This window comes from Nymphalis io, chromosome 30, assembly GCF_905147045.1.
Source record: "Nymphalis io chromosome 30, ilAglIoxx1.1, whole genome shotgun sequence".
NCBI lineage: Eukaryota > Metazoa > Arthropoda > Insecta > Lepidoptera > Nymphalidae > Nymphalis > Nymphalis io.
This window is the reverse complement of record NC_065917.1, coordinates 6,925,451-6,946,901: the sequence shown is the minus strand read 5'-3', so window position 1 is coordinate 6,946,901 and position 21,451 is coordinate 6,925,451. Positions and strand designations below refer to the sequence as shown.

The following is a 21,451-nucleotide window of genomic DNA, read 5'->3' as shown; positions in this document are numbered from 1 at the left end:
AAATACAAAATATAATAATTGTTGTTCACTTAAATATTTTGTATTTTATTAAGATAATATTAATTTCATCGATTTTGTATCTGTGAGCTTTCGTAATGTCAATTGTCAAACAACAATTTTTCGTGGTCTAATTTGCCGTAATTTTTTATTAAAATAATATAATTATAAATCATATATTTTATAAATAAGTATCATTATTGTGTTTTCTTTTATTCTAATGACATTTTATTAATGTTTATAAGCTTACGTTGACGCCATGTTGACTAAAAATCGCTTGAGGCGTAATGGCACTTTAACTATCTTAAAAGCATAAACCTATTGTTGAGTAAGGATTTTTACGGAGTTATGACGTGTATCAGTGTTTAATAAGTTAGCTGGAAACCGCTGTCGGTTAAAAGTGAGTACGGTATATATATTTAATCAACCCATTAAAACTTCCACGAAAATATTTTCTATAATTTTCAATATTTTTGATGTTTAAAGTTGGCTCATGTCATAAGGAACTTCATAGTGACCTAAGTTACACCCAGTCATGTTTCTTATGGATTATTTTGCGTTTACAATAAATAGTTTGGATATATTCAAATCATGTTTGTTATTCCAATAAAAAAAAATGTATACTTTAATTGTAACAAGTTCATTGTTTATCATTAAGTGTTTTTGTTTACATACATTCAAAACGTAAATGCTACGTTACCTTTATTTCTTACAAATAAAAAATGAAAAATCCAATATTTTAAATTTATATTACAATAAAATTAAACTATTTTTACTCACCTGTAAAGGCTACTTACATAAACATTTTGAAAGGTGTCTAAATTTACAGTTTTGCAATATATATATATATATATATATATATATATATATATACCGGAATCAAAAACAACCAAGAATCATTGGTCAGTGTAGCTTGTGCTAAGATAGACTCCCAAGTCAAATTTATTGTAATAAAATAAATGCTTTGTTTGTGTGCCATTCAAACACATTGACCTTTAAGTAGATTTATAGTATATATTGGCATTTGTGGTTATATTTCATCTCATGCTTGACGGTGAAGGAAAACATCGTGATTAAACCTGCATGTGTCTAATTTCATTGAAATTCTACCACATGTGTATTCTACCAACTCACATTGGAGCAGCGTGGTGGAATAAGCTCCAAACCTTCTCCTCAAAAGGGAGAGGAGGCCTTAGCCCAGCAGTGGGACATTAATAGGCTGTTATTGTTGTTGTATTGTTGTTAGACAATCTACAATTATGATATTAAAGGATACATAGCTTAATGTTTTTCATTTTATCAGTTAAAAGTTTAATTAAAAATACTATGTTGTCTTGTTAAATATAGAAGCATTACTTACTTATTCATAGTCAAAATAAAATCTCAGTTGTTGTGTCTCAAAAAGTTGGTTGCTAAATGAAACACTCAGAGCTCAGAAAAATCGGCGGAAGAGAGTCAGCTGTATTATTTGTCTAATTTTGTGATTGTTTGCAATTTTCATTATAATAAAGAATTGGCCAGGAATTGAATGTTTCATTCCCAACATAAAATATTAGAAACGTTAAGATGACAAGAATAAATACAATGTGCATAACTTATTACATTGATAGTAAAAATGGCGATTTATCGAATTTGTTTAGAGTAAAGAAGTCTGAGATATAAAACTGTTAAAAGATAAGAGATGTCCTATTGTTTAGAACATGTGATAATCAAATGTCACAGATTCCAAAATTTTATTTGCTTAGTTTTGTCTTGATAAGTATCAATGGTATGTGGTAATGTATGACATATTGTCGGAACTGGCATAAATCTATTACATTTACATCCATTAACTCGCATAGCATCTGTAAAATGTAAAATAAGCTTAAAAGCTAAGTTAGTCCTCATGAGCCCAATAAATAAAACAGCCCTCATATGAATCAGGTTAATTCAAAGATTTCATTTATCAGTTTGGCTTTTGTTTTAAAGTTTAAGTATAAAAAAGTAATAAAAGAAACTTCACTTGTGTTTTTCCAGATTATAGCAATGGAGGAGCCAATGTTCCAACAACCAAAAATGGAAGATGTTTATCCAACAAAAATAGAAGGACACTTCCTTGATACCAAGTCTCAGGAAGAATACCCACCAGCTATGCCTGAAGACTATGCAATGCCTAAAGAAGAACTCGCATACCCACCTCCGAAGGTTGAAGATCAAATCATACCAAGACCAGGACCTATGCCCAATCGGCCTCCAACTAAGTTCATAAGTGTTACCAGCTCCGCATTAACCGAAGAACAAAGAGCTATGTACGAGTCGGTTCTATCAACTTGGAAACCAGTTATGTTTCCAAAACGAACTAAGCGATACATATGCCAGAAGTGTAACAAGGAATTCAAGAATTACCAAAATCTATACCTCCATACGACAAGGGTGCATTCATCGGAAGAGTCTGCGGTTATCTGTGACATATGCGATAAAACATTTAAGAATAAACACTATTTATACATGCATCGGATGAACAAACACTACTCTGACTCAGAGAAGTGCTATTGCCAGTTCTGTCTCCAAGAGTTCAGGACGAGGCGAGCACTGCACATGCACGTTAAACGTATACACCCAAACACGTTGCCAGAGATTAAGTGTCCGGAGTGTGGTAAGGAGTTCGCAGTGCCGTACAAGTTGAGATATCACATGGACAACTGCCACAGGCCCGACAAAGACAAATATAAATGTCACATCTGTCAAAAGCTATACAAAAGTCACCTAAATCTGAACAGACACCTCCATTTCCAGCACTCGCAAGTGGAGAGACATCCGTGCGTGTTCTGCCCGATGACGTTTAAGTCACGGCACCATATGAAACGGCACATCCTAAACATACACCCGCCGCTCGAGTCCAAAGTGACATGTCCGGAGTGTTTGAAGGAGTTCAAGAACGACCAGTACTTAAAGGAGCATATGCAAGTTCACACTTCCTTCGAGAAGAAGGTGAAGTGTGATTTGTGCGATAAATTCTTCCATTCGGCGGTACGTTTGAAGAAGCACAAGAAAATTGTGCATCCGAATAAGCCGAAGATACGCTGCGAGAAGTGCGACAAGGAGTTCGCGCACGCGCACTACCTCCGTCGCCATAATAACTCGGTTCACGTTGAAGTCGATGAGAGTAACTACCAACACGAGTGCGATCAGTGCGGAAAGAAATTTAAGATTAAGAGATATTTGAATAACCACTTGCAGAGACATGAGCAACAGCACCTGAAACGTATATCGCAGATGGTGAAGACAGTCATGGACGACGGGGAAGCCCCACCAAAGACGGCGAAGAAACGGGGAAGGCCCCGAAGCGCGAGAAAGGAAATCGAGTTCATTAAATGCGAACCGGTTTCGAGTTCCGAATCCGAGTCCGGGGAAACGGATTCTGAATCAGAATAACTGTTTTCTTATTACCAATTTACTTAATATTTAGCTTAAAATATGAGCATTTTAAATAAGATACTTTAGGATAAACCATTCTTCAGATGAACCTCATTCGGGGTGCTAATCGCGAAGTGACAGCAATAATTCGGAAATTATTACCCAATTTTTTCAACTAGGTAATGCTAGCTCATTTTGAACGGATAAAATTTAGGGCATAAAATTTTTAAAAGGCAATTATCGATGTTTAGCTAAGAACAAAATGTTGATGAAATCTTTCTATTGATAAATATTGAATATGGAGTAGTGCGGTGTTTTGAAAGATTGTTTGAAGATCGATGTTCACCGAAATACAAGATAATGGCTGGTTTTTCCGAGTTGTTTTCAGAGAAAGCTTAAAATTAGTTCTATATAACTTCGGTATATAAAAAAAAAAACTCTTTTAAAGTCTTAACAGTGAGAAATAATCCAACTTGAACCAATTTTTTTTTTAAAAGATCTGGTGACTCGTATGTTCTCTGATAGCATTAAAATTTTATATTATAAGCGCAAGCAGAAATTTAATCGAATTCTGTTTTAACTGATTCTGAGCGAATATTAGTTTAGAAGAAATACATAGAAAAAGTGTAACAATCGATTTCTAAAATAATTCGATCAACCATCGTGTGTCAAGTTCATTAATTCATTCATTAATATTATCTCGGACCACTTTACCACTGCTACTATTCGGCATTTTTTTATAAAATAGCTGAGTCAGGTCTATTATTCGTGTACATATTTTTAAAACTTAATTACCGGTTTTTTATACAAAAATTTCGGTAATATGGTTTTTTACAAAAAAAAAAAAAAAATCTGACGACCGCCATGCCGCCATTTTCTTATGTATATATTTTTCAATAAACTATGGAATAAAATATAAGGGAATAATATTCGTTAACTTATATTTTAAGGCAAGTGCTTAAGGCTTATGAATGGAAATATTTTAAATATTTTTAATGCTATCGGAAAACTTGTAAACTTGCCCGGTCGCTGACGTAATGCGTTCCTGACAGCTGTCAGTTGACATCTGACAAGTGACGCATCACAAACAAACAGTCGATATAACATTGCGAATGACATTCCTCATTGGTCGGACAATAAACGATTGTAAAAATTTTATCGTAAGTTCTTCGCCGCTTCGAAGTTACGTCAGGAAATAAGGAGGAAGGAATACGTCAGGAACGCATTCTCGCAGCGACCGGATGTTAACTGTGTATTTATGTTTTGAATGCATATAAGCATTTAAATTTTAGGGTGCATATGGGTTTTATAAAAAGGAACTACCTCAGATAATGATTACTAAATGGGTACGACTTGATATGTCTTGCTGTCGTAGTCACTTGCCGTGTCGAGTAAGGTCGTCATTAAAAGTTACGTTACGCGATCACTTGCTCTGATCGCGTATTATATTAATTTGTAAATAGGTTTTATTAAATCGTTTAGGAATCGTAACTTTATATTATCTTTAAGGACCATATGAATTGTAACAAAATATATTCGACTTTGGCATTATATTAGTTATCAGCTATGTCTTAATTTTATATATATATATAATCTGTTGTATTATATTAGTGTGATTATTTTATTACGTTCTTAATTCCGTTATATAAGGGGGTTAAATAAAATTCTGGGGTAGTTCCGCGTCGAATAATGTTTTTTAATCTGTAAATAATTTACTTAAAATTGTCTATTTGTAAAGATATATTTCTTTTTAAAACAAATCTTTATCGTAAGATAGAATAAATATTATAAATTTTTCCTATTATGCACTAATTATTTACTTTGTTATTACAAATAAATGGTTTAACATAATTTTTTTTTATGTTCTCTTTTCTGGACGTTTATTATTTTTTTTCTTTCTTGTTAGTGGTAACACTTCTGCATAATGCATAGCCTATTATTGTGTTCGCAGTATAGAGTAATTCGTTACAGAGACAAAAGCGGTGGAGACTCAGGAAGGGATATTGACATAAAACGAAACGAAACGAAAACTACTATGAACGCGATTACAGTAAAATTTGTCAAATTGGTAAAGCTGAACGAAAGAACTCTTTCTATCACATGCACTTTTTTTTTTTTATATTCGCCGGGAGGGCTAATAACTCTACTCCACCTGATGGTAAGTGGTAGTAGAGTCCAAACGCGACGACGGCCAGTACAGACGGGAAAAACGTTCTGCACTAGCCGCCTTCGCCTTGCCGGCCCGCAAGATGCCTCTTCACGCCTCGTTTGAAGGAACCCGGGTTGTAAGAGGAGGGGAACACGTGAGCTGGTAAGGAATTCCATTTTTTGGAAGTGCGACAAAGAAAGGAGTTGCCAAATTTCTTTTTTCGCGATGGAATTGATGTCACAGTTAGACGGTGACATCGAGAACCAGCTCTCGTGGACTTAAGAAAGAAGGGGGAAGCAGGAATTAGAGAGAATAATTCCTCAGAGCACTCGCCGTGATACAGTCGATAGAAAGTGCTCAATACTGCTATCTCGCGACGCAATTGTAAAGGTTCAAGGATGTTTGTGACCTTTACGTCGCCAATAATGCGTACTGCACGTCGCTGCAACCGGTCCAAGGCCTCCAGTAGGTACTTAGCGGAGCCATCCCAAAGGTGCGAGCAATATTCCACGCAAGACCGTACCTGTGTTTTGTACAGCAGGCACAGTTGTTGTGGCGTGAAAAAGCGCCGCACCTTATTTCCGTGAAGCTGTTTTTATAACAGCCTCGATGTAATCCCTTGGACTAAGGTCGCAGCGAACGTCAATCCCCAGCATGGCGATTTTGCTTTGCATCATCAGCGCAGTACCACAGGGAGGGAAGAGGGAAAATTGTGGCCTTTTCGCCGTGAGAGCACATACCTGTCTTTTCTTGGCATTAAACTCAACAAGATTATCAGAGCCCCATTTGGCGATGAGCTCTAACGTCCTATCGAGTTCAATGACAAGATCCTTCCGCCTCTCCTCAATTTCCGCTCGCCCAGCCACTACGCGTCCGTGGTATCCACCACTGTACTATCGTCTGCATAGCAATGTATGTTCCCAAGAGAGAGCATATCATTGATATGCAAAAGAAAGAGTGTGGGAGATAGCACAGATCCCTGGGGGACCCCAGCATTCACTACATAGAACTGTGAAGCGCAACCATCTACTAAAACACGAAGGCAACGCTTGTGTAGGTGTCTAAGCTGGCAATCCAGGTGCATAGCTGAGCAGGCAAACCATATGCCGGCAGCTTGGAGAGAAGACTTCTGTGCCAGACCCTGTCGAAAGCCTTGGAGATATCGAGGCTGACAGCCAACGATTCTCCATGCTTGTCGATAGCTTCACCCCAGAGGTGTGTTACGTACGCTAGAAGATCACCTGTGGACCGTTTTGGTCGAAACCCGTACTGACGATCATTAATTAAACAGTGATCTTCTAGGTAATGGATCAGTTGGTTGTTTAAAATCCGTTCCATCACCTTACAAAGTACTGAGGTGATAGCTATTGGCCGATAATTTGCCGGGTCAGACCGATCCCCTTTTTTGGGAACCGCTTGCACATTAGCTCTTCTCCAAGCCTCCGGCACACATCCCGAAGAGAGAGAAAGTTGAAACAGGCGCGTTAACACAGGAGACAGCTCCGCTGCGCACTTTTTCAGCACTATGGCTGGTATTCCATCGGGACCGCTAGTTTTCCGTACATCAAGTGATTGCAGCTCCGCACGCACATCACGTTGCCTGATTTTAATGTCAGGCATCGTATGGCCACATGAAGGTATTGTAGGTGGCAGCGCACTACAATCATCGATGACGGAATTGTTGGCAAATTCCGTCATCCGGATTTCTGAGCGGTGGCAGCGAAGGTTGGCAGAATTTGTTTTGCACAGACTTGGTCAGACGCCAGAAGCTACGGGAGCCCCTAGGATGCGAAACGAGGTCATGACCAATCTGTACAATGCGCTGTGCATCCGCTCTCGTGTACTTGAAATCTACCACAGTATTGTAGTGGGTCTTGGAGGTGTTGTTGATGGCTTTTGGATATCTCCATATATGTCGCAGAAGTCAGTAAATTTTCTGACTGCGATTATGTCATTCTGCTTTATAGTCTAAGATCCCAAGGCCTCCCGACTTATTTTCTGATGAACAAAATATGTACAATAGAGAAGTACTAGCGTGTGATAGGGCTGATAAGGTTCCCGTACGACTGAATGTAAACTCGGAATTCTTATCTCTTGGATGTATATCTGACTGTCACAAGTAACCTCCGAATGTACTGCATCGATTATCGAGCTTTGGTATAAAAGTGACTTCCTATGATAAACACGAAAGTTTAGCAAAAAAAAAAAAAAATGGGGGGACAAATTAAAAAAATAAAAAGTTTAGTAAACTGTACTATGTTACATATCAAATGGAAGGGCTTGTTGGGAGCGTCACTAAATTGTTTTTATATAATTCTAAAGTAAATAACTTTAAAGGTTTTTAAGAAAATACATTATAATTGAGCATTCCATCCTTCCACGCCCTTATTTCCTAAGTTACTTATACCGTAAATTTATTTTAAAATCAAAGAAAACAAATAGAAAATGTGACAATTTATTCCTCATGAAGTAAAACACTTTTCAAGGCCCCGCTGTGACGGTGAAGTACTCGCACTGCGCGTTCTGTCGTCCCCACTCGAACATGAGTGGGGACTCGTTCTTGTATATATCAGACTTTGGTGCTGTTTCCGGCGGAGGTAACTTCGGTTTGATCTAAAAATAAATATTTATAATATTATAACTTTTTCCAACCGCAGGAGGAGTACAGATAAATAAATAATTTTGACAGTTAATTGACACGATACGATCGATTGTCTTGATTATCTGTGCCATATATGCTGTGGTATTAATTAAAGTTGATATAAATAGTTAAATAGAATATTATAAATAAAGGTATTTTAATTAAGAACTACGATTTACATATTCCAACGTCGTAGTGGAATCTAATCTAATGTTTGTTTATTTTTACTCCTTATATTGGACTATGCCATAGATACAAGTATTTTATGACAATTTTTACTAAGTATTCTCTTTATAATTCATGACTCCGTAATAATATACTCACAGCTGTTGTTCTCAACGTGAGATAACCTTCATATATCGATTATTAATCTGTCCTTTTTACCTAAATTCAATAAATTATATGTTTCACGTGTAACGTTGTACTCTAACGCAACAAGGAGTTCTTAAACAAAGAAGGTTATATACGGATAGAGAAAAGGAGTTATCCTTATTCGGAGTCTGTTAATGAAATGACGTCGAGCCTCACCCGGGCACTGCGGTGTATCTTCAGATGAACGAGCTTGATGTGCGTGCGCATGGCCGTCCGCTGCGCGAACCGCCGCCCGCAGATCCCGCACTCGTACGGCTTCTCGCCCGTGTGCGTGCGCACGTGGTTCACCAGCGTCGACTTCGCCTGCGATATTTATAAAAAAAGCAATAATAATGCGACTGTCGGATAGCAATTCGGATTACATGTGTAGCAGAATTTTAAACGACACATGCAGGTTTTCTGACGAAGTTTGAGCCCTGCACAGTCGAGTATATGAATATTAAGTGGATAAAGTTTGAATACCCAGATATATATATATATTGTTGTTTTTAAACATCTTAGCGCGCGGCACACGGTAGCTAACCGAGGGTTCGAGCGCTATGACGTCAGCGTGAGATCAATTCTCGTAAGTACCATGGAACTCGGCAGTTTTTGTAAAAGACCTTGAACATTTATAGTAAAATAATTCAGTTTAAAGATCGGCGGGGTGAAATGAACTTTTGGATTCGGCGTGTATAGTAGAAAGCGGCGAGCGGCGCGCTGACCCGGAACATCTTCCCGCAGGTGTGGCAGACGTGCGCGGGCGGCGCGCGCAGGCCGGCGTGCACGGCGCGCGCGTGCTTGTTGAGCGACGCGCGCGACGCCAGCGCCGCGCCGCACGCGCCGCACGGGTGCTCGCGGACGCCCTCGTGCTGCACGCGCGTGTGCGCCGACAGCTGCTTCGCCGTCTCGAACCGTTTTATGCACGACGGGCATTCGAACCTATAATCGAACGATTTTTTCTATATTCGCCGGGAGGGTAAATGACTCCACTCCACCCGATGGTAAGCGGTAGTGGAGTCCAAACGCGACGACGGCCAGTACGGTCGGGAAGAATGTTCCGCACTAGCCGCCCCCGCCTTGCCGGCCCGCAAGATGCCTCTTCACGCCTCGTTTGAAGGAGTAAATCGAAATTAACTTCATATTGACAATTACTTGGTATCCTAACTGATATTATAATTATGAAGGTGAGTCTGTTCATTGGTTGCCCTCAAGTCTTAGCTTTTTAAACGATATTTTTTTTTTATATAGAATAGGAAGGCGAACGAGCAAATGGGCCACCTGATGGTAAGTGGTCACGAACGCCCTTAGACATTGGCATTGTAAGAAATGTTGACCATAACTTACATCGCCAATGCGCCACCGACGTTGGGAACTATGATGTTATGTCCCTTGTGCCTGTAATTACACTGGCTCACTCACCCTTCAAACCGGAACACAACAATAACAAGTACTGCTGTTTTGCGGTAGTGTATCTGATGAGTGAGTGGTACCTACCCAGACGAGCTTGCACAAAGCCCTCCCACCAGTAAAAAATCATAAAGAAATTTTGCGTACACGCTGTCATGAAAAAGACATAGTGTACCAAACATCTGCCGCCTCTGCCAGGGAGGCATTGTAACGCATTCTGGGCATTATTTCAATGGAGTAGTAAAATTAGCACTAATATTATAAATGCAAAAGTATCTCTGTCTTTCTGTTACACTTTCACGGCTAAGCCACTGAATATATTTTTATGTTATTTCTTATAATAATAATAATGTCCTCCAGACCGATTTCGGCCACGGCGGCCAATCTCAAGAGAGATTAGCCAACTACGCAGGAGATATTATAGTGCACAAGTGTGTGCGCAAACACAGGTGCACTCTCTATTCCCTAACTCTCATAATCCGATGGGACGGCAATCCGACACAATCGGAAGGAGTTCAGGCGCAGGCCCAACGGCTTTACGTGCTTTCCGAGGCACGGGAGTGTCCACACTTCCAACTTCCAGACTCCGGGCTGCTACTGAGAATTTTCTGACAGAAGAACCCAATAACTTTTTATTGGCCCGACCTGGGAATTGAACCCAGGACCTCCGGGTCTGCGGCCTGACATCAAGCCACTAGACCAACGAGGCAGTCAAAAAAAAAAGTTAAAAAAAAAGTTATTTCTTATAGAGTAAGCTTTAACCCCAAGAAATGTTTAGACATTTTTTTTTTAAATCTCGCCGGAGTCGAGCGAAGCCGCGGACAACTATTATTTATAAATATGACAAATACTCACTTTAGGCTTTTTTTATCTTTGTGTTTCGAACTCCTCTTCAAATGTTGCCTGAGCGTGTGCGCCGATTTAAATCTGAAATTCATTTTTAAACGATGAAGAAAATTACGCGCACGGAAGTTTATGCGGCCAAGTTCTTTAAAAGTTATAAAAGTACGATTACGAAATAAAAAGGAAAAATATTTTATTTCTTATCTATCTTTTAAATTGAAATAAAATCCGCTCTATTTTTTTAAAAATTAAAAACAATATGTATTTTAAGGAACCGACGTAGTGCTGTTTAATTGAAGATTGTTAGTTCACGGCGAGCACCATTTTTTTCTTTATAATTATAAAGATAAATAAATAATTTAAATTATTATTAATTCTATATATTAAAACAGATTTCTGCCCTTTCTTGCTCTTAGGAGGGAGGGGGGGGGACAACACACTGACAAACCAGTAATACTATAAATACTAATATTAATATAGCCTTAGAAGCCGAGACGGCGATTTTAGAAGTGGTTAGAACGCGTGAATCTTAACCGATGATCGTGGATTCAACCCGGGCAAGTACCACTGAATTTTCACGTACTTAGTTTGTGTTTATAATTCATCTCGTGTTTGACGGTGAAGGAAAACATCGTGAGGAAACCTGCATGTGTCTGATTTCATTGAAATTCTGCCACATGTTTGTTCTACCAACACGCATTGTAGCAGCGTGGTGGAATAAGCTCCAAACCTTCTGAAAAGGGAGAGGAGGCCTTAGCCCAGCAGTGGGACATTAACAGGCTGTTACTAATATAGCCATTGTCATAGCTTGTCTTGAAGTTATCATACATGACATATAAAATCGTTTGCACAAAACGCACTCGATTCCCGCTTTCGGCGCAACGCGACAGACACCGGGCACGATATGTACGTAGTAAGCTCACCGAACATCACACTCGACGCAGTAGAAGTCCTTGGCGTCGCTGTGCTTCACCATGTGGTGTCGGATCTGATTCCTCGTTCGGAACTTCATGCCACACTCCTCGCACTCGTAGTTTTTGATACCTTGATGTATCCTGGGTGATTATCGTTAAATCTTTTATCACTGTAATCTTACTAATGTTAATAATAATAATATTTTCATCACACAAATATCTGTCCTGGGTGGGAATCGAACCCACAACCTTCGGCGTGAAAGGCAAGCATCCAAGTCACTAACCACGCCAACCAGCTCGTCATAATATAGATGTAATGTATGTTTGTTACAAATACACGCGAAACAATTTTCATTTGAATTAAATTTGAACGATTAACCCCTAATCCTAAAGAAGGAATTACTTAATATGGACTTTACCGATTTGGATGAAATACATACATTAAATAAACTGAAGAAAGGTACCTTGAAATATTCCATATAATAATCTTTTTTTTCATGTTAAATGTAGGTGGAGGTGCAAATGCCTGATGTTAAAGGTCACCACTACCCATATACATTATAAGAAATATTAACTATTCCTTGCATCGCCAATGCGTCACCAACTTTGGGAACGAAGATGTTATGCTTATTTGTGCCTGTTACGTTGGCTCACTCATCCTTGAAACCAGAACGCAACAATATAGTATTGATGTTTAGCGGTAGAATATCTGATGAGTGAGTGGTACCTACTCAGACGCCCTTACGCAAAGCCACCGCCACCGCAAAAAACGCAATTTTACACAAAAAACAAATTATATTATTTATTATAAGACAAATTTATAGATGCGCACCAAACAGATGTTTCACACCAATTCACCGTTTCGTTTTGGTCGCATAAAAATAATCATATAAACAATAATTAATCATAATCACAGACAGACGCTTTAATTTCATCCATTTCTATATATTTAACTCACAGCTGATGTTCCACGAGCGAGTCCCGGTTCACGAAGCTCTTGCCGCACTCGTCACACTTCACGCGAGTCCCCGAGTGGTGGTTGCGCATGTGACCGCGATGCGTCTTGTCGTTGCTGTTTGAGTGTTCAGTCATATTGATTGAACACATAAGTGGAAGGTGTCATTAAACAAAAATATAATTCTAAGTAATTGGCAGTTTTATATTTATTAAACAATACTTTCGGTTCGCGGTAGGAGCTAACTGAGAGTTCGAGCGCTAGACGAGTGAGCGCAAGATTTCGAGCGTCAGATGACGTCAGCGAAATATTTGTTATTTACACATCAATTATCGTAAGTAACTTGGCGCTCACACCATTTTTTTGTATTCGTTTTCATAAACCATTCTATCGTTACGGTTATAGCTCGTAACGCTATAATCATAAGAGCTAACGTTGCATATCACATTCATCCACTTATGTCTTCAATCATTAAATATTTATTGCTATTATTTGATATTAATTACCATTATATTACGTGAATATATATACTATTATGCTAGACAGCTAGCATATAGGTTTTAGTTTAAATAAATATTGTACACGAGAGTCCAGGCGTCAGATGACGTCAGCGTGAGATTTGTTATTTACATATAAATCCTCGTGAGTACCACCATTGCACTCACGCCATTTTTCTATTTATTAATTATCAATAATAATAATAATAATATCCTGGGACATTTTTCACACACGGCCATCTGATCCCAAATTAAGCAGAGCTTATGTTATGGAAACCAGACATCTGATATACTACTTTTCTTTTGTAAATACATACTTATATAGATAATTACACCCAGACAAGACAAACAGACATGTTCATGCACACAAATCCTGGGTGGAAAACGAACCCACAACCTCCGGCGTGAAAGGCAAGTATCTACCAACCACGCCAACCGGCTCGTCATCCATAGATAATGATATGGCAACATTTGGATTAGTATTCGATACTAACTTGGATATCTTCCCGCAAATGTCACAAGTGAACACGGAGAGGACGCCTTCATGTTGTGATCTAGAATTAAAAACACTTATTTTTTGAACTTGGTAATGCACTATCGTGCGCTTTTTGTTTGTAACGCTTTCACGCCTCAACCACTCGACCGATCACAATGAAATTTTGCGAACACGTTGTCTGGACTACAGAAAATGACATAAGGTATCTAAAATGTTCCGTCCCCCTCGCAATCGAACGAAGCCGCGGGAGGATACGGGTAGAACATGATTTGAAATTTACGTTACTAAGAGGTATTACGTTTTATAATGTAGTTGCACACACAAGAAAGGTTTATGCGAATTTTACCGTTTATATTAGGAGAAATGTATGACGTACGCTGATGTACGACGTACGAGGACGTATGACGTACGATGACATATGAAGCGGTGCGTCGTGATGGTATGTGGTTACAATGTCATGTGATCGCAAATACGAGTCATGTCTTTCGCCATCACGGCACATGAGTCTGTCTTACCCTCATGGGGCACCATTACACGTGTCATATAAAAATACTAACAAAATACTAACGGGCTGATCCGACTTCGTCTCGGTTGAACAATTATCTTTCTTACGTATATAATGACATAGCAAGAAAGTTGATACCGTGCCAATTGCTTTGCTTTTTTTTAATATAATATTATAAATATATTTTCTATTTATTTCAATTCATTGGTCAGGGAGAAAAGGGGTGATTTCGAGTCGGTGCTAGGGGTGGATGCTTCTCAGAGGTTGGCAACACTGCGTTTTACTCACCTGTAATGATTGATCATGGCGAGCCTGTCCGTCATACGTCGCCCGCACGTGATGCACTCAAACCGTCGCGTGTGCGTCAGCGCGTGGACGGACGACGAGTACGCGCTCGGGAAGTGCATCGTGCAGAGTTCGCATTTGTACGGACCACGGGCCTGGAGCATACATCACAATACACTACACTCCCGCTAACTCGGACTAGATCATCCAAAGTTTACTAGTGGTAGATTTTCGTGCAAGCTCGTCTGGGTAGGTACCACCCACTCATCATATATTCTACCGTAAAACAGCAGTACTTGGTAATGTTGTGTTCCGGTTTGAAGGGTGAGTGAGCCAGTGTAATTACAGTCACAAGGGACATAACATCTTAGTTCCCAAGGTTGGTGGCGCATTGGATATGTAAGCGATGGTTAACATTTCTTACAATGCTAATGTCTAAGAGCGTTGGTGACCACTTACCATCGGGTCGCTCATATGCTCGTTCGCCTTCCTATTCTATATAAAAAAAGTAAATAAACCACTGAGATTCTTGAAGGTTCTTCTCAGTAGAATCTGGATTCTTACTTAACTGATCATTAAGAAAACCACCTATTCAGGTAGTAGATTTTATCGAGAAGTCCCCGCCAAAAAAATCAAAAGAAACTCAAAAATATAAAGTCAAACTTGTGCCTGTAACAACAAATTAAGTATTGCTGTTTGGCGATGGAATATCTGATGAGTGGGAGGTACCAACCCAGACCCAACTAGCACAAGGCCCAAGCACCAAGTAGGACACTCATTTTACAATTGTACCGTAACAGCCTGTGAATGTCCTACTGCTGGGCAAAATGCCTCCTCTCCTCTTTTTGAGGACAAGGTTTGGAGCTTATTTCACCACGCTGCTCCCATGAGGGTTGGTGGAATACACATATAGCAGAATTTCAGTGAAATAAAGACACATGCAAGTTTCCTCACGATGTTTTCCTTCACCGTAAAGCACGAGATAAATTATAATCACAAATTAAGCACATGAAAATTCAGTGGTGCTTGCCCGGGTTGGAACTCACGATTATCGGTTAAGATTCACGCGGTTACCACAGGGCCATCTCGGCTCTTACAATTGTGCTGGCTTAGATATATCTTAACTCACCACCACCATCAAATCAATGAAAATCTTTTTATAAAGAACAGAATATGATTTATTGTACACCAAAAAGAGTTACAGAAATATACAGTTTGTATATGTATACAAAAGGCGGTTTTTTCGCTAAGAGAAAGATCTCTTCCAGACAACCTTTTGTTGAAGGCCATGAGAATAATAAAGCGATAAGGTGTACTAATCAAATTGTTTAAAGATTTTTTTTTTATTTTTTATTTTAGCTTAATAAAAATTAAGCGTATATTTGTTACTCACCGGACTATGTTTGAACATGTGATTCTTGAGTTTAACTTCGAAATTGAATCCTTTGAAACAAAGGTGACATTGGAAGGGAAACTTCAGCGTAGCTTTACTCTCTTCCTGGAATAATAATAATATACATACTAGTTACCCGTACCGGCTTCGCGTGCACAATAAAGGTCTAAATAAAATGTTTATTTCGTACATGTAACTCTAACGGTTTCAGTAAATTTCACAGTCGCCATGATTTATCCGACATCCTTAACAACCATCATCATATTTCAGCCAATTCACATAAAATATAAATGTATTATACACCAAAACTTTTCTCATGAACAACCTGAAAAGGGCGCGCGGGGATGCCATCGACTGAAAGCCATCAATTCACTCACTCACTTTACTTTTTTGATTACTTTCGCTATACTGTAATCGTGATTGTTGATTACATATTGCAATCGTTAATCATTAATCTGATTACATTTTGCCCAAGTCTGATATGTAAGTTAAAAAGACAGCTAAATAATCTCACCTCGCGCTGCTTTAGCTGCTCGGCCGGATCCAATTTAATAATTCTAATTTTCGTTTCATCTATATCTATTTGCTTCCTGAGTACACTTTTCTTTGGTTCTAAAGCCTCTGAATTTACACTGAAATTATAACAATAAAGTAAATTAAAATTGATTATTGATAAGTGGGCAAAGGCCACTTGCTTAAATGCTTGAGTGGATACACCTTCTAAATTTTTGTTCAACGTCGAGAGATTATAAAGCACGAACGAATTTGTTCATTGTGGAATGCTTATTGAAAGGGGTTATTTTTTATTTCTGGCAACCCTATTGCAAAGGCCATCTTGTCCAGACAGGTTTATACAAAACCCATTATTACGCTACTAAATAAAAAAGCGTATAAACTAAACCTACTTACTCTATATCTAATTTATCTTCGACAGCTTTAAGGGATTTCGTTTTAATGTTCTTCTTAACTTTCTTCTTCTTTTCTTTTTTCTCTTCTTTAATATCTGTCACGATGAGATCTTCTAGGTTCTTTGCTTTATTCGTTCTGTGATGTATTAAAAGTAAAATCTGACAGCTGTCACTTTTTAAAGTTCTTATCAGCCCGATACGGGCTTTGAACTAATGGAATTTATAAGCTTTTAAGCCGCTTGATTAACGAGGCAGTTTTTATACGTACATATTTTTTAAATTTCAAATAAGTATACACACTGGCAAGTGAGCCATCAGATGGTAACTGATCACCGCCGTCCATAGACATTGCTACTGTACGACGTAATAACCATCCCTTACATCGCCAATTCGCTATCAATCTCGGTGTGTATGTCCTTCATGCCTGTAGTTACACTGGCTCACTCACTCTCAAACCAAAACAACAATTAAGTATTGCTGTTTGATGGTAGAATATATAATAGGTGCTACCTACCACCAGCTTTTTTTTATATTCGCCGGGAGGCAAATAACTATTCCACCTGATGGTAAGTGGTAGTAGAGTCCAAACGCGACGACGGCCAGTACAGTCGGGAAGAATGTTCTGTACTAGCCGGGCAAGGCGGGGAGCCTTGCCGGCCCGCAAGATGCCTCTTCACGCCTCGTTTGAAGAAACCCGGGTTGTAAGAGGAGGGAAACACGTGAGCTGGTAAGGAATTCCATTTTATGGAAGTGCGACAAAGAAAGGATTTGCCAAATTTCTTTGTGCGCGATGGAATTGATGTCACAGTTAGGCGGTGACATCGAGAGCCAGCTCGCGTAGACTTATGAAAGAAGGGGGAAGCAGCTCCACGAAAAGTCTTTAAACAAAAGTCTTACCTGATTTCGAGTAGTGGTAGATCGTCATCGACTTCCGAAAACGCATACTCATCCTTTATAGATATATTGTCGCCCATATCGTCCACGGGTATATCTATTAAGTTGGATAGATAATTCGGTTTATCATGCTGAAATAATAATAATAATATTATCCTGGGACGTTATTCACACACGGCCATCTGATCCCAAGCTAAGCAGAGCTTGTACTATGGAAACCAGACAACTGATATACTACATATACTACTTTTCTTTTGTAAATACATAATTATATAGATAATTACACCCAGATTCAGGACAAACAGACATCTTCATGCACACAAATGTCTGTCCTGGGTGGGATTCGAACCCATAACCTTCGGCGTGAAAGGCAAGTATCTACCAACCACGCCAACCAGCCCTTCAAAATGACGATAAAAATCATGGTCGAATGTATTTAATTTTTTTTAACTTTGATCTTGCACGTTTGTACGCCTTTGTGAAAAACAAAATCAAAACAAAGATTCTGATTATTTTTTGTCTTGCTTGATAAAATATAACGCTTAAACGATATACGCCTATACAATATTCATGGCAGGAGTATAGATAAACACACCTTAGATTTACATATTCCATACGATTTGATAATATGTCTGCTGGCTGTACTATATTATGCATTATAAACAAATCTCGATTTACAACACAACACTATTCCACTAAGCTACTTATATCAACCTTAATTTTACTTCCAAAGTTCCGATACCCACTGCGCTGATATTTCAAACACATTTTCACGAATCTCCAATGAATACCACAGATTAAATCTCGACCAATGACGTCACGAAAATTCAAAGTCAACATTGTTTATCTATCTTTCCCTATGATTGGAATAGACTTTGCTGTAGGGTAAGCATTCAAAGCATATCAATGTGACAAAGTTACAAATAGCAGGAAAGTTAAAAGCTCATACTAACCTCTAGGACCTTGTGGTAACCGTTTTTACTTCTAGTCGTATCAAATACAAGCGTATTTGATTTACTTAAATACGGGCTCGCATACTTTGTTAATTCCGGATCTTCCCCGTCCATGGGAAACTAAAAGATTAAAATAAGGAACAATTTTATTCCTTTGTACTTTTTTTACTTGGCTGTAGAACTTGGTGATAAATATTCTCCAAGTTTGGGAACTAAGATGTTATGTCTCGTGTCTGTTGTTACACTGGCTCACTCACCCTTCAAACCATACAACAATAATAAGTATTGCAGTTTAGTGGCAGAAAATAAATATACCATGTAACTGAACACTACTGGGATATACAAGCAGAACAAGATCCGCAGGGTATTGGCGCGGTCACGGCGGCCAATCTCAATAGAGATGAGCAAACTGCGTTGATAATATTATAGAACACAAGTGTGTGCACAAACATAGGTGCACTCTCTATTGCCTTATTCTCATAATCCGATGGGACGGCAATCTGACACGACCGGAGAAAGTTCAGGCGCAGGACCAATGGACGATGGATTTTTTTGACAGAAAAACCCAAAAACTTTTTATTGGCCTGACATGGGATTTGAGCCCAGGACATCTGGGTCTGCCTAACATGTAGCCACTAGACCAACGAAGCAGGCATTTACCTATAGTAATCTATGCTTATATTATAATATATATATAGAAAGAATGCTTACCGGAGCACATCGATTATGGTATTCGTATAACATTGTATGGGCATGTATAACTTTTTGTTTGAAACGAACACTCTTGAGCAACAAAGCACTGCATTCAAAACAAAGCCACTGCGGTAAACCATCTGACTCTGATATCTGTAAAAGAAGTAATTTCTAATTAATATTTTATATTGTAATTTTACTGCAGTAAGCAACAAACAGTGAATGTCCCACTGCTGAGCTAAGGCCTCCTCTACTTTTGTGAGGAGAAAATTTGGAGCTTATTCCACCACGCTGTTCCAATGCAGATTGATGGAATACACATCTGGCAGAATTTCAGTAAAATTAGAAACTAGCAAGTTTCCTCACAATGTTTTCCTTCGCCGTGAAGCACGAGATGAATTATAAACACAAATCAAGCACATGACAGTGCTTGGTGCTTGCCTGGGTTTGTACCCACGATCATCAGTTAAGATTCACACGTTCTACTAGGCCATCTCGGCTCTCAATTTTACTATAGGGATTTTATAAATCTAACTATTTGGACATTTAAATCAAAGTCATCAATGTAGTTCCAATGACAGTAGTGTATATAAAGATTTGACACCAGCTTGCTCAAAAAAAACATTTTAAATCAGTGTTAAATGTTTATGCTTAATTTAGAGTAGATAGGTAACTTATGATGAGTTTTAGAATACTTGTGTGACATGCTTAAGGTAGTTCTTTCAAGTTTCTTTTAGAAACGTCAAATTAAAAAGTAAAAAAATGAGTTACAATTATGACACGCACCTAGGCCGCTCCTATGAGACTTACTCTCCCGGGCATGTGCGCCCTTGAACATGGACTACTGTTCAAGACATGTAAAAATATTTTACATAATTAAATAGAGTAATTTCGTATTTATGAATGTATTTGTTGTTACGAGTAAAATACTTTTCTCTTCAAACACACTTTGTTTTTTCCTGCACAAGGTCGACTGGTAGAGAACGCTTTAGTGATATTATCAAAATAAATTTGTTTCTTGATAATTTTCAGATATTTATTTGATAATAATCGAACAAATATAAATCTAGCAATCCTTTTTAAATGGTATACATATCAACTTACCTATTAGATGCTAAAGTAATCAATTATACAGATTTAAATAGCAATCAAGGTAATATTTTATTTATTCTTAAAGCCCTTTTAATAACATATGAGAAGTATGTATATATGTATCTTTGTACTAGGATCTTTCAATGTGTGCTTTAAGACATCTATGTTAACTTATAATTATATTTATTGAAGATAATTATTTACTTTTATTTATTTATCTTCATGAATATCACTTTGAGCCCTGCTTTCAGTACTAAATGTAACTTTTAACAATATATATTATGTGTTGTGTTATAAAGTGAATTCACATGGCATTTCTTATGGTATTTTTATGACACAAATTTATATATGTAATTAAATTTGAATTCGATGAATAAACGAGCTAAATATATATTTTTTTTAATCTTATAAAGTGATAACAATGTCCTTAACATTTGTTTATATTAAGAAAACCTTAAAGCATTGATATGTCACGGTTGAAAGATATTATTATATGGAACTAATCACGCACATGGTGTTATTTATTGTTATAGAACAGTGCTACTTACTATAATATCTGCTAAATCGATGAAAAAACCACGAAATGATTCAATTTTCGTCATTCTTTTGTCTGTTGATAAACAGCAACGACATATATTTTTCGCCGTGTCAAATTCAAGTTTGAATTCACTATCATTTGTTTCCATGTTTTACTATTTCTTAAAATAAAATACATTAAATAATTATTTAAAATTAATCTTTCACTCATGTAAACACACAGGATGGCGTCAGTTTTTTGACACGATGTTTTGACAGCTGTCTAAGTTGAGTAAGTTCCAACGACCTTTTTCCTCGTTTTCTCTTGGGAAAGCAAACGTATAATCCCATACAGGCTTATCTACCACTTTACCAGGTTCACTTTTCAACAAAAAATAAATAAGCTTGAACCTCACAATGCAATACAAAATGCAATGCAATACTTATAACTGAATGGATGATTCTTTGATTATATTTATTAAATAATTTTATATTTTGTTTGTACAATTATATTTAATCATAAGCCGCCAAACTTGGCTTAAATGAAAATAAAACGCATTTAG

The 21,451-nt window shown here is 37.9% G+C and overlaps 2 protein-coding genes across 3 annotated transcripts; one reads left to right on the top strand and one right to left on the bottom strand.

The window, feature by feature from the left end:
* The first annotated feature begins 109 nt into the window (after positions 1–109).
* LOC126779986 (zinc finger protein 729-like) lies at positions 110–5,270 on the top strand. The gene is made up of 2 exons (XM_050504220.1): positions 110–397; positions 2,014–5,270. Exon 2 carries the CDS (start codon positions 2,023–2,025, stop codon positions 3,409–3,411), a length of 1,389 nt encoding a protein of 462 aa, XP_050360177.1. The 5' UTR covers positions 110–397; positions 2,014–2,022; the 3' UTR covers positions 3,412–5,270.
* Positions 5,271–7,988: 2,718 nt separating this feature from the next.
* Positions 7,989–21,155, bottom strand: LOC126779935 (zinc finger protein 37 homolog). Of its 2 annotated transcripts, none has more exons than XM_050504141.1 (15): positions 20,921–21,155; positions 19,299–19,433; positions 18,588–18,707; positions 17,638–17,765; positions 16,742–16,876; positions 16,347–16,464; positions 15,833–15,937; positions 14,443–14,594; positions 13,648–13,707; positions 12,660–12,773; positions 11,711–11,842; positions 10,800–10,871; positions 9,260–9,476; positions 8,712–8,858; positions 7,989–8,155 (listed from the first exon to the last, which is right to left on the bottom strand). In XM_050504141.1, the coding sequence occupies exons 1-15, from the start codon at positions 21,056–21,058 to the stop codon at positions 8,024–8,026; spliced, it is 1,905 nt and encodes a 634-aa protein (XP_050360098.1). In that variant the 5' UTR covers positions 21,059–21,155; the 3' UTR covers positions 7,989–8,023. The 2 variants fall into 2 exon arrangements, 1 of the variants encoding a protein (XP_050360098.1); XR_007670420.1 differs by having other exon boundaries at positions 7,996–8,155; positions 9,213–9,476.
* Between the last annotated feature and the right edge of the window lie 296 nt (positions 21,156–21,451).